This window comes from Vitis riparia, unplaced genomic scaffold (assembly GCF_004353265.1).
Source record: "Vitis riparia cultivar Riparia Gloire de Montpellier isolate 1030 unplaced genomic scaffold, EGFV_Vit.rip_1.0 scaffold470_pilon_pilon, whole genome shotgun sequence".
Classification (NCBI taxonomy): domain Eukaryota; kingdom Viridiplantae; phylum Streptophyta; class Magnoliopsida; order Vitales; family Vitaceae; genus Vitis; species Vitis riparia.
In genome coordinates, this window is record NW_023269685.1 from 1 (window position 1) to 14,368 (window position 14,368).

The 14,368-nt window shown below is 34.2% G+C and overlaps 2 protein-coding genes across 2 annotated transcripts; one reads left to right on the forward strand and one right to left on the reverse strand.

Moving 5' to 3' along the window:
• The first annotated feature begins 59 nt into the window (after window positions 1–59).
• On the forward strand, window positions 60–1,686 carry LOC117909933. The gene is made up of 2 exons (XM_034823983.1): window positions 60–259; window positions 330–1,686. The coding sequence occupies exon 2, from the start codon at window positions 531–533 to the stop codon at window positions 1,347–1,349; it is 819 nt and encodes a 272-aa protein (XP_034679874.1). The 5' UTR covers window positions 60–259; window positions 330–530; the 3' UTR covers window positions 1,350–1,686.
• Window positions 1,687–2,341: 655 nt separating this feature from the next.
• On the reverse strand, window positions 2,342–3,167 carry LOC117909932 (elicitor peptide 6-like). Its single transcript, XM_034823982.1, has 2 exons — window positions 2,845–3,167; window positions 2,342–2,756 (listed from the first exon to the last, which is right to left on the reverse strand). Exons 1-2 carry the CDS (start codon window positions 3,121–3,123, stop codon window positions 2,661–2,663), a joined length of 375 nt encoding a protein of 124 aa, XP_034679873.1. The 5' UTR covers window positions 3,124–3,167; the 3' UTR covers window positions 2,342–2,660.
• Between the last annotated feature and the right edge of the window lie 11,201 nt (window positions 3,168–14,368).

The window sequence follows — 14,368 nt, forward strand, 5'->3', positions numbered from 1 at the left end:
AGTGCAACTGCTCTCTATGGATAATGGCTGGAAGCATAGATTTTTTTACCCATTTGTTTTCCAAATAAAAGAGAAGTTGTACATAATATTCTTCTTTTCTTTGCATTTATAATTGCAGTTGATTGAACTGCTTTCTGTCCGTGCTCCTTCTCCTGATGTGAAACTGAAGCTACTCAAGGAAATTGCTGAAGAGCATGGGCTAGATTGGGATCCAGCTGCCTCTGAAACTGAGTTTTTCAAGCCACATGAAGACTTGCTGGTAAGTAATATTTATTACTGCCTTGATGGCCGTTTTTTGTTCCTGCCTAATTTGTGTCTTCTCTTTGAAGAATGGCCCAACACAGTTTGTCAGTGGATCTAAATTGCCTCTTCCCAAGGAGAAACATGATGAATCGTTGCACTCTGCCAGTGAACAAACACCCAAGGAAGAGGATTCTGATTCTGATGCTGGCTTCTTCGACCCATTAGATTTTCCTGAAGTTCCCAAGGCAACATCACAGCCAAGAGTGGATGCCGTCTCCCCCCCTGCCATGTTCCCACCTTCTCCATCTGCTCCTCACCCTCAAGTTAATTATGAAGCACTGAGACATTCTGAAGTTAATGAAAATCTATTACGTCAACCACATCCACAACCTCAGGAAGCAGCGGAAGAAAGAACAGTGGCTGACCAAAATGAATCGCCTGATGTTTCAGTCAAAGCTATGGAAGATAAACAGTTTGTGCCATTCATTTCTCGCCCGATATTGGCTTCTGCATCATTTTCAGCAAGGCAAAATAATCCACCTCCACCTCCCAGTCTCTCAAGAACCAAAACTGAGGCCGATATTGATTTGCAGGATGTATTGGCTGCTGCTCAGGTGGCTGCAGAAAGTGCTGAACGGGCTGCTGCAGCAGCCCGCTCAGCAGCTAGCCTTGCACAGGTCAGAATTGCTGAAATCATGAAGAGAAATGATCAGGTCCTTGATAGTAGCTGTGAGAATCCATTCCATATTGATACATCTGATCAATCACCTACAACAGAAAAGCCACATGTCGATCATCACAACTCTCTGGGTGATTCTGATGGTGTTTCAAATCCCTTGGATGCTCATCAAGACCCTGAGAATTACCAGGCATCAGAGGCATTGAATCTTCCTTCATACGACAGAGACAAGGTGGGGATTGATTCCTCACCATCCGATGATCATGTGATTGAAGACAAGCCTGCTAATCACCAACCTCAGAGATTGCCCTCCATGGACGACGACTCATATTTTTCGTACCCAAACTTATTCACCTCACAGGGATCAAATCTTGGATCTGGTGTTCATTCGTTCACAGATACTTCCCGATCCACTCATGAGCACTGAATCTGAACAACTTGCCAACAAGATGTTTGCTCATCTGTTTTTTAAGCTCTTGCTGGTGAGTGGATTTTATGTTATTAGGCTTGTATGAAGTGCCTTCATGGTTCTTTCTTTCCTGTAAAGTAGTGCAGCTATCAGACATTTCGGAAGCATAATTTGTTTATTATTGGCTTCCTTGGTGGAATGCAGCATAGAGAAAAAAATACTACCTGTGTGGTAGGGAAGCCATCCCGGGTTTTTTTTTTACATCATTATGTGCTAGTTAACTTGTAGGAATATTTGTGTAAAAACCTTGATGCTTTGCTGGAAATAAAGGTTACTTTACCTATGTTGGAGCCTATATATGTTTTCCAAGAAAACATGGAACAAGTGTACCGTGTCTCTGTCAGCTGCCAAACCCAACTCTGCTTCAAGCTAATGCTATATTTTATCCTTCAACCAAACCCTCCTGTCTGAAACACCCAAATCATCATTTATAACATGATTTTGGGGGATTGGATCAAATTGAAGAAAGAGATGAAATGTAGCATATTTCTGGTTTTCAAATCAAAGATAAATTGTAATGAGTTGTCAATTCTCAGAGACTGTATCTCCTGTTTTTATTATCATTTTTTTTCCCTTTTTTTTTGGTCAAAAATACAACATGAAGATTATTTATCATGTAGACAAGGAGACGACCATAAGGTCAAAGTGATTATGCAAAAAGAGTTGAAAGATGGATGAAACCCACCAAAAAAGCACAGATGAAAAATGGGGTGAAACCTACCAAAAATTGGAACCCAAAGCAGAGTCCTTGGCAACATGTCACAAATATTGTAAGATGTATATTTATGATTTGATGTTACATATCTTTAAGACAATATTAGTTTATATTTATCGTCTGCAGTCGCCATTGAAGGCATTAACTATGAATTGCTTTGCCTACTTTTTCTTCTTACAAGAAGCATCGATTTCAAAGTATACCACTGAAGTAATGCCATATATATAATCCAGTATTTCTGTAACTTATTCTTTTTAAATAACATAAAAGAACAACTCCATATAGAGTTGAAAAAGAAACCCTAGATCCTTCACTTGGGATCATGAAAATGGCCCTCCTTTACAAGCAAATTAGTACAAGTGTCTCACGGGTGTGAAATTACAGACCATGCATCCTTGCACGTGGAGACCTCTCATCTCTCAAAAGCACAAACAAAAAATTAAAAGTGAAATTGAAAAATCAAGACCAAACAAGAAAAACAAAGGGACGCCCATATCCTAGGTTTAACCAAACTTGTTTGCCAACACTCCACTGGTAGTGATGGGGATTTAGAATCAGTTAATCTGAGAACCACCTCCAGGCCTGCTTTCAGAACTTATTGGTGGCCTTGTAGGCCCTCTCCTCAATTCACGCGCACTTTCAGCATCCTCCTGGATGTCGCATAACACATAAATTCATCTCAAAAGATTCAAATAAAACTTAACCAAAAATGAAAAATGAGAGTGAGAGAGCTCTTACGAAGGTGTTGTTATCTTGTTGTGTAGTTGAAGGAGAGTCAGCTGATGATGAGTGTGCTCCTTGTTGTGTAGAAGAACCAGATTGTTGGGGACTTGCTTCAGTGTCGTCATCATCCTTTTGTTCTGAACTGCTTGACGAAGAGTCCCTAGAAGTAGAAGATTCCAGGCCCAAACACTTGAGAATAGCCCTTATAGCTTCTTGAAGATAATAGCATGGATTGTGAGAGTAGTAAACAGTTGTTGGTCTCTGTGTCATCTCCCCGGTTGATGGCTCCTCCATCTCTAGATCATATTTTTCTTCTTCTTCTCCTCCTCCTCCTTCAATATCTAGCTCTTTAATGCGGTTTGGTGGTGTACCTTCTTTTGAATGAATGCTACACTGCTTCAGTTTTTGACACATGTACAATACTATCCTCCATTCATTTTTCGTCTTCTATTTATTGGGGTTATATGGGCATGCATTCATCTGGCTGCCACATTCTTCAATGCCATGTTTAGTATGACAACACAACCCTTCTGACACATTTATAAGAAAAATATATGCATAATGACCTTCTAATCATCTCTCTTTAGAAAATAAGATTATATGAAGAACTTCATGCATCTTATTTCGGAGAATAATTCAACAAAGCATTTTTTTTTCTTTTTTAAAGAAATTATTAATCTAGCAGCTTATTTTTACCATAGCTCTATTAAAAGGAAAAACCCTCTAAATTTGTACTTCAATAAGTGAAAATATTAAAACTCAATTGCCTCTTAAAACATTTTAACAGTGCTATTGGGGTAATATGGTCATCTTAAATGATTTGAAATGAATGAAAAAGACTCATCGATCCTATAATTCCCATTTTATTTCTTGGGCCAAACCAAAGTTGGACCATTGGAAATGGAAAAACCACTATACAAGGCAAATTGCAGGGGCACTAAGGTGACAGGAGAGGAGGTAGAAAATACAGTAATAAATAGTCAAGACAGATAGGATACCTACTCTTGGGAAAGAGATCAGGTGAGACTGGCACTTACTCCACCTTCTCCTGCTGTCTTTGGCTCCTTGTACTCTCTCTCTCTCTCTCTCTCTCTCTCTTATTTAATTGATCCCACAATGAATTTAGCTTCATTCCCAAAACCTTCTTCGCCGGGGCCCAGTATTTGATTCGATAGAAATGAAAAGGTGGCTTTATTCACGTACTAAAGAAAACATATATACTTGAGTATATGGAAGTCAATTATTAACTTGTTAATCCATACCTTTATTACATTTATAACATCTCCTTAATGTCCACTATAATTAAGAATATCTTTTATTAAAATATCATTAACTTAACAAAGAATAAGATTCTCTTTAGGATCTGTTTCAAAACAATTCTGAAAAATAATTTTTGAAAATAGTTTTTAAAAATTGTTTTCGAATGTTTTATAAAACAAAAATTTGTTTGAAAATCTGAAATGTTTTTAACATGTTTATAAGTGTATTTTGTGTATTGACAATTCCAAGTCAAAACTCCCGTTGTGTCTCATAGGTCATATTCTTCAAATCTTCCATTGGACACTTGCCTTTTCCAAATTGTTCGTATTTGAAGATGACTAGAGGAGTATGTAAGTGCATTTGAGGTGATGGATGATGACAAACAGTGACCAATCGTATTTTAATTTTTTATCTTTTTATTGGAAATGAAATTGAAGCTTAAAAGTGTAAAACATTGTGTTGAAAACATTTGAATTGATTTATGCTTGATCAAACTTAAGAGTAACAATTTCTATTGTACCCACGTCTTTTTTATTCTTGTTTGATTGATCAAACTTTCTTCACATTTGCATTCCTTCATCTTTTTCTAAAACATTCTCAACTGTTTGATGGGTTTCAAAACCCTAATACTTAAGCCCTAGCTCTTTCCAAATGTGGAGAAAGCAGTTGTAAGAGAGAAAACCCTAGTTTTTTTTAGCTTCAAGTTTCTCTTACCATATTGGGGAGTGTTTGCCTCGTGTTAAATTTTTTAGGTTTGAATTGAAAATAAGGTTTTAAGTGAAAAATCTTTGTTCAAAATGGGTTGATTCATTGTGTTCTTCATCCTACCTTTCATATTGCTCTCATATTTAACTTATTGAGGTAAAACCCAAGATTCTTCTTTTTTGGACTCAAGAAGAGGCCGAGATCAAAGTTGGGAGTCAATTCCAAGTGTTATCCTAAAGAAGAAAAAGGGTAGTTGAAGCTTAAAGGTTCTAGGCAAGTGGTTCGGGAGATGATGAAAGAATTAGGTTAGGTAAAACCTTGTACTCAACTATTTTTTCTTCTTAGTGGATTATTTGATTGATTGAGGCCTATGGTTTTTTATCTTTTTAGAGGTCTTTCACATTAAAAAATGGGTGTCATTGTCTCTCCTTTCTATCTTGTCTTTTGATTAGTATTTCATAAGCTTATAGTATTTTTCATTGTGTTATGTTGATTGGATTAATTTGAGCATGAGTTGAAATATGATTATTGAATCTTTGAAAGAACAAGACATATTTTAGTTTTTGTTGATTGATGACAAGGGGCATGTGAAAAAAGAGTTATTATATTGATGCAATGTCTTATATATCATGTTTGGGGAGTGTTGTCTCATTTGCATTGGACTTGCATTAAATAACTTGTTTGGGAGAGTGTTGGTGCATCCATTGTTACTTGTGATTTGTGTGTTTGTTTGTGGGGTTGAAAAAGAAGATCAATTTATAAGGGAAAAAACAAGGGAATTGTTAGCATTTGTGAGATACCATCTCTAATTGTTTTAAAAAACACCTATTCACCCCCTTCTAAGTGTTATCCATAGGCGAGATTCATTTTCAATTGGTATTAGAGCAAGTTTCAAAGCAAAAATCATTTTCGATCCTTGAATCTCAAATTTGGAACCTCATCAAGATGGTGCGTCAATTGGGAGACTTCCTTTTTAACCAACGAAAATTATTCTCATTGGAAAGTGAGAATGCAATATTTTCTTAAAATGCAAAGTGAAAAAAGTATGGAACCCTTTGAATTTGGTTGGTCTCCACCTAAGGTGTTGGATAGAGAAGGTAGACCAACAAATGTGATCAAACCCAAATTGGAATGGAATAGAGGTGAAAATGAAGTTAGTGAGAACAATGCTAAGGCTATTTATTCCATCTTCAATGTCATTAGCATGGATGAATTTCGTAGGATTGCTACTTGTACCCCAGATAAGGAAGCTTGGGGCATCCTCCCATTGACTCATGAAGGAACCAATGTTGTTAAAGTGTCCAAACTTCAAATGTTGACCTTTAAGTTTAAGACAATTAAGATGGAATATATGAGAATTTTGGAGAGTTTTATACAAAATTGATGGACATTGTGAATTCTAGCTTTAATCTAGGTGAACCCATTCCTAACTCCAAAATGGTTAGAAAGATTCTAAGATTTATTTCTAAGAGATTTAGAGCAAAGGTCACTACTTTTGAAGATTCCAAGGATGTGGATTCCTTAAAAGTAAATGAACTTGTAGGTTCCTTCCAAACCTTTGAAGTGACTCTTGGATCACTTAGGAAGTCAAAGGGCATTGCCTTGAATGCCATTAAAGAGGAGTCCTTAGGTTCTAAAGGTGAGCGTGATAAGAAAATGTCGGATGGAGAAGTCACTAGATTTGTTAGGAAATTCAAGAAGTATATGAAGTTTAGTAAATATAAGAGTAAATCCAAGAAAGATGTTAAAAAATGGAACAATCCAATGGGAAAATCAAGTGGAAAGGAAAAAAAGACATATAAGAGTGTCAAAAAGGAGTTAGAGATTGAGTGCCTCAAATGTGGGGGAAAAGAGCACTATGCCGTTGAATGTTCCTCAAAGAAAAAGGGAAAGAAAGTCATGTAAGTCACTTGGAGTGACATGAAATCCATTGGAAGTGAGGAATGCACTAACTTTACCACCTTTATGTCAAGTGTTAATGAAGAACCAATCAAGAAAAAAGTCTTATGTGAATCTTATGAGTTAAGTGACTCCAATGGTGATGAAATGCGTTTTGACTCTACATATGAGACTTTGTGCAAGGAGTACTTGAGTCTCAAACAAGAGCAAGTTGAGTGGAAGGCTTATAAAAAGAGTTTAATCAATGAGGTTAAGACTTTAAAGGGAGAAAAGAAGTTTCTTGAAATTGAACTCTTTGACATGAAAAAAAAAAAAAGTGTGATAAGTTGAAGAGTGAAATCAAGTGTTCAAAAATGAATTAAGTCTTAGGAAGGAAGAGTCACATCCTAACTCTAAAAGACTTGATGATTTGATCAATTCGAGGTGGACATCCTTTGATAAACAAGGCTTAGGTTTTGTTGATGAAATCACTCTTAGTAGTGGTAAAACAATTTTTGTCAAGCCTTATGAAGGAGTGCTCCCTAAGAAAACTCATTCTAAATTGAAATTTCATTGCACTCACTATACTAAAATGGGACATACAATTGATAGATGTTATGCAAGGATGTTTGAGAATTTTTAAAGAAAGTTGACCAACCTAATGAATGAATCATTTACTTTAAGAAATAGGTTGTCGTAAGGTGACAAGATAGTGTCCAAGAGGGATTCAATGTCCCTTATCATAGCAGTTTCCATGGAAAAACTTTAAATGGAAAGACCAAAGTCACAAATTTCAAGAAAATATAGGTGAAAAAGAATGAATTTAATTGTCTTATCATAGCAGTTTCCATGGAAAAACTTTAAATGGAAAGACTAAAGTCACAAATTTCAAGAAAATATAGGTGAAAAAGAATGAATTTAATTGTCTTGTCATCCATACCACACTTAGAGCTACTGAGTCACACTCAACGTTCTTTCATAGTGGTTGCTCAAGTTATATATATATATATATATATATATATATATATATATATATATATATATATATATATATATATATATATATATATATATATATATATGACAAGTAATAAATCATTCTTCATTAATTTCACTGCATTTGATGAAGGAAATGTGATGTTTGGTGATGGTAATATGACTTGTGTGAAGGAGAAAGACACCAGCATTCCTAATTTTAAAGAAGTCTTGCTTGTAGAAGGTCTAAAAGTTAACTTGATAAGCATAATTCAAATTTGTGACAATAAGTACTCAATGTTCAATTTTCACAAAATATGTTCAAAGTGATTGATTTGAATGGTAATCATGTGATGGTTGGATTGAGAACTTCGGATAATTGTTATGTTGTTAGTCAAGATTCATTATTTTCTTCTCGTGTGTGGTAGTTCAAAAATTGAATCGATTGATTTATGACATCATAGATTGGGTCATCTCAACTTTCGTGACTTGATTAAGGTTACAAACAAGGAATTTGTCAAAGGGATTCGTAAGCTTAGAAAGGTCTGCAATCCTATTTGTGACAGTTGTAAAAAGGAAAAGCAAACTAGGAGAAATCATAAAAGAGTTGATGAGATTGTGACCTCTAAACCTCTAGAACTCTTGCACACGGACATTATGAGACTAATGAGAATGGAAAGTTTAGGGGGCAAGAAATACATCCTAGAAATAGTTGATGACTATTCTAGGTTTGCATGGGTTGCATTCCTAAGAGAAAAGAGTGATGCCTTCATTAATTTTAAGGACATTGGGTTGAAGATTTAAAATGAGAAAGGTTATCCCGTTGGTAGAATTAGGAGTAATATAGGGGAAAAGAATTTGATAATTTTGATTTTCTAGAGTTTTGTCATACTCTAGGAATTAAAGATGAGTTTTTCGCTCCTAAAACTCCTTTATAAAATGGGGTAGTTGAAACAATGAATCGTGTCCTTCAAGAAATGACTCAAACAAGTCTAAATCAGCATGATCTTTCCATTCATTTTTGGGCTAAGGTAATTAAAACCGCTTGCTACACATCCAATAGGATTCATTTGCGTCCTTATACTAGGAAAACCTATTATGAGATTTGGAAAGGAAAAAAGCCTAATGTGAAGCATTTTAGGTTGCTTTGAAGTAGGTACTAAGTCTTGAAAGATCATGAAAATCTTGTCAAATTTGACATTGTTTCGCAAAAAGACTACTAGCTTATTGAAAAAAAAAATTAAAAGATGAAAAATAAAGTGAGAAGAAAGAAAAGAAATAAGAAAAAAGAGAGAATGTTGACAGGGGGAAAAATGATTCAACCAAGAGAAATAGGTCTAAGGTGCCAAAGAATCATCCATTGAGTAATGTTATTAGAGATTTTGAGGAAAACATGGTAACAAGGAGACAATCCAAGTTGAATGAGATAAGTTACATATGCTACACCTCTCAAGTTGAATCCAAGAGTGTTGAGGAAACCTTAAATGATGAAGTTTGGCTAGAGGCTCTTCATGAGGAATTGAATCAATTCACTAGAAAAGAAGTGTGGTTTTTGGTGCCAAGACTAAATGGTGTGAATTTCATTGGAATAAAATGGATTTTAAAAAATAAGACGGATGAAAATGGAGTGATTGTGAGAAATAAGGCAAGGTTGGTTGCTCAAGGATTCAAGCAGAGAGAGTTGACTTTGGTAAAAATTTTGCTTCGGTTGCAAGACTTGAATCCATTCAGATACTTTTGGCAATTTCTTGTGTATGGAAGTTTAAGTTGTTTCAAATGGATGTCAAAAGGGCATTTCTCAATGGGATACTTAATGAGGAAGTTTATGTTGAGCAACCAGAAGTTTTTCAAGACCTAAAGTACCCTAATCATATTTATCGCATTAGGAAAGCCCTCTATGCCTAAAGTAAGCTCCTAGGGCTTGGCATGAGAGACTTACATCTTATCTTCTTAAGAAAGGATTCATGAGAGGGGGAGCAGACTGAACTTTGTTCATTGGAAGAAATGAAGGAGTGCTCTTAGTAGCACAAATATATGTTGATGACATGGTTTTTAGGTTTACCTTTAGTGAGTGTGCCTTAGGTTTTACCGAAAATATGAAGAGTGAGTTTGAAATGAGTATGGTAGGAGAGTTGACCTACTTTCTTGGGTTCCAAGTTAAACAACTCAAAGATGGGATATTCTTATCCCAATCTAAATATGCTAAGGAACTTGTCAAAAAATTTGGTCTAGAATCAACAAAACACTATAGGGCTACTAGTAAAAAGCAAAGTAAGGATGAGTTCAGAAAAGGGGTAGATGAAACATTGTACAGAAGCATGATTGGTAGTCTTTTATACCTCATAGCTAGTAGACCCAACATAGCATTTAGTGTTGGTGCTTGCGCTAGGTATCTAGCTTGTCCTAGAGAATCCCATCTCATTACTCTTAAACATGTTATTAGATACATTGTTGGCACATTAGAGTTAGGTCTTTGGTATCCTTTCGACACTCATGATGATTAGGTTGGTAATGTTGATGATCAAAAAACACTTTTGGTGGTTGTTTTTACATTGGTAATTGCTTGGTTGCTTGGATGAGTAAAAACAAAATTCAGTTTCACTCTCCACAACTGAAGTAGAATATATAGTTGTCGGGAGTTGTTGCTCAATTGCTTTGGATTAAGAAAATGTTGAGTGATTATGGAATAGGGAAAGGAACCATGATTGTGTTTTATGATAATACAAGTGCCATCAATCTATCTAAAAACCCTATTCTTCATTTAATCTAGGACAAAACATATTGATATAAGACATTATTTCATTTATGAATTGGTAGAAGACAAAGTTGTCTCCTTAAAATATGTCTCTACCAAGGATTAAAGGGTTGATATTCTCACTAAGTCTTTGGATCTTTTTGGGTTTGAGTCACTTAGAAGCTCCATAGGCTTATGTTTTCTGAGTTGATTCTCTTTAAAGCCTCCCTAAGACATCCTTTCTTGTATATTCTTTCACCCTAGAGGTTTCATAGGCTTATTGAGTCCTTGTGTTGCCTTGTTTTTCTATTCTCGTGATTCTCATTCTTCTCATTCTTCTTGTTTGTTTGGTATCTTCTCAAATCCTTTTCCTCTTTATTCTAAACATGGATGTTTATTATTACTTTTTTTTTTAAAAAACTTGACATTGTTTCTTTTCTAGCAAATGGTTATTTTGTGTCATAATGATTCAAAAATGCTCCAAGATATAAAATCCTTCTTGTGTTGGTGAATGAGCTGGATTATAAGGTGTTTATTATTTAGCTTTGCTTGGATAAGTTGCAAGATACTTATTTCATATTTATTGAGTGACTAACAACTTGTGGAATGCTTTAAGATTTCATAAAAACTAATAAATGATTATTAAAGTTCAATTATGGGCCTATATCCATTCAATGTACCTTAAAGATTGAGTAAAGTCATATAAATATTCTTGAGAGTTTGAATTTGTGTCTCTTGATTATTTAAACTTCCAAATATATATTATTCATTTCATAGAATGGTTAAGGCAAGTTGACAATGTTTCTAGTGTAAAAAGTCTCCATTACAAAAATGGGACATCCCTTTATGTTTGTAATGACCACCTTAGTGATCTCAAAGTCGATATTTTATCATAAGTGTTTTGTCAATATGTTATTGAAACAAAAAAAATAAATAAATAAAAACGAGATGTGATGTTTGTATTTATGTCAAATGATCTATTTTTTATCGTGTTAAATAGAAATCCAGTCAAGGGAGATGTAAATTGACTTCGAAGGAAATAAATTTGAGTTTCTTTAAGGATGAATGTGATATTGAAAATGATTTTTGGTTCATGGATATCTATAGCCTTATAAATGGAGATTATTTATCATTGTTAGTTCGTTATGGCCTTATGAGTGTGCTCTTTAAGCTAAAAACCGCTTGATGGAGTGTTAATAATTTCTTGTTTTTTATCCTTGTCATATGAGAAAATGATAAGTTTATCTATAATTCATACTTTGTCAATCAATTCAAAAGTCTCTTTGTGATATTTTTATTATTATTATGCATATTAGTGATCAAATGCCAAATGATTTTCATGGTGATCATTAATGAATTTGTTTTTAATATCCTTCTTCATTTTTCTTCCAATTGTACAACTTTCTTGCTCATTTTTTGATGAACTTTTTGGCATATCTCGATCATTAGTTGTTTTGATCAATTGTTTTTTCAAGAAAAATTAATTGTTGTGTAGTGTGATCAAAATGTGATCGATCGACTTTTGATTGACTGTGTTCTTCTAACCTTGGTTGAGAACTATATTATGTAATCGATCGAATTTCAATTGATTGTGTTTTTCTAACCTTGGGAAAGTTGTGTTGTGTGATCGAAGTTGGATGGATCCGTCCTCTATCAAATGTGTTTTTATTAGCTTGGCTAAGAACAACATTGTGTGATTGAAATGTGATCGATCAAACTTATTCTCTGGTGTTTTAAATTAAAACAAATAATAATAATAAATAAATAAATAAATAAATAGAATAAAATATATGTTTGATAGAAATGAAAAAAGGGCGTCTCCGTCTCAAATCAAAATCCTTAAATTTCTTTCCAACCCAAGCTTTTTCTAACCCACTTTTCTTTCAAAACCCTCTTTGCTCATCACATTTTCTTCACCGTAGCATTTAAAGTTTTCCATTGCTTTTCACCACGGGCGGCTTCTAATTCCAAAATCCCTTTTATTTCTCTTCGACGAAGCATGTTTTAGTGTGGGTTATGGTTTTGGCGGCTGGTTGTTCTCCATTTCTAGGTAAGTTTGGTTTTTGTTTCAATCTAGGGTTTGATTATGGAAGACTTCTCTTTCATTTTGCAAGGTTTGATTTCTATTTGTCTCATTTGGTTAAGTAGTTTCTTGATTTTTTTGGTTCAAATGCTTAAGGTTTCAAAGGGTACAATGTTGGGTTTGTTGTTCTTAAATTGGTGTTTCAGTTTTTATCTCATACTCATTTCCAGCCTTGTTTTTAGCTTATTCTTATGGTTCCTATGTTGAGTATTAGGAAGAGGGTGTGGGTTACAATCCAACATTTTGAGATACCTTTGTTAAGATGGATAGTGCTTGTCTTTGGTGTTAAGGTTTGATTTTTTTTGTATCTTGGTTCACCTAAGTCATTATATCTATTCATAGATTTGTATTGATTCGGGTGTTCTTGGTGCTCATTTGTGATGTTGGTGTTGATCTTTCAATGTTTGCAACATTGTTTTTAGAGCTTGAATGTGATATTTTTATTTGCAATCTAATGTTTAATCTTGGTTTTTCATATTTCTAAAAGGTTTCTTTCATAAAGTTCCTATTCAATTTTTTTTTCCAATCTCATGGATAGGTTGAGGGGGATGATGCTCATATTGAACCTTTTTTTTTTCTTGATATATTTTACATGAATATTCAATTTTTGTTAAAGCATCATTGGTTTATATGATATTCTTTCATTTTTATTGGTACATTGTTGTGTTTATTAAGGAACATATTTTCAAGTTTTTAAACATATTTCTTTATTCTCTTTGTCTCATTCTAAGACAAAGAGGGAGAGAATTTTGGATGTGCATAATTGGCTATATTAAGTATCTTGAGCTGCTTGTATATTTGTGGAATTATTGAAGATAATTTACATATTGGTATTTCAATAAATTGATTCATTATGTACAAGTGCTACTAACTAGTTTTGTGTGTTAATCTTTGATGGCAAGTTGTGTTTTGTCTAGTTTGTGAGGTTGAGTGAGTGTGTACCTTGTATGAAAGTGGGTAGGGTATACATGTACTCATTTGTGTTGTAAAGGGTTTTGTCCCAAAATTGCTAAAGGGGGAGATTGTAAGTGTATTTTGCGTATTGGCGATTCCGAGTCAAAACTCCCATTGTGTCTCGTAGCTCATATTCTTCAAATCCTCTTTTGGATCCTTGTCTTTTCCAAATTGTTTGTGTTTGAAGATGACCAGAGGAGTTGGTAAGTGCATTTGAGGTGATGGATATGGCAAACAATGATTAATCATATTTTAAATTTTTATCCTCTTATTGGAAAATGAAATTGAAGCTTAAAAGTGTAACACATTGTGTTTAAAACATTTGGATCGATTTCCGATCAATTAAACTTAAGGGTAACAATTTTTATTGTACCCAGGTCTTTTTTATTCTCGTTTGATCAATCAAACTTTGATCAAATCTACATTCCTTCATTTTTTTTCCAAAACATTCTCAATCGTTGGGTGGGTTCAAAACCCTAATTCTTAAGCCCTCTTTCCAGACGGAGAAAGATCAAATGTGAGAAAGACAACCCTAATTTTTTTTTTTAGCTTCAAGTTTCTCTTACCATATTGGGAAGTTTTTTCCTTATGAGAAAATTTTTTAGTTTGAATTGAAAATAAGTTTTTAAGTGAAAAAAATCTTTGTTTAAAATGAGTTGATTCATTATCTTCTTCATCCTAGCTCTCATATGCAACTTATTGAGGTAAAGTCCAAGATTCTTCTTGTGTGGACTCAAGAAAAGGTCAAGATCAAAGCTTGAAGTGGATTCCAAGTGTTTTCCTAAAGAAGAAAGGGGGTAGTTGAACCTTGAAGTTTCTAGGCAAGTGACCCGGGAGACAATGAAAGACTTGAGCTAGGTAAAACCTTGTACTCAACTAATTTTTCTTCATAATGGATTATTTGATTACTTGAGGCCCATGGTTTTTATCTCTTCGAAGGTTTTCCATGT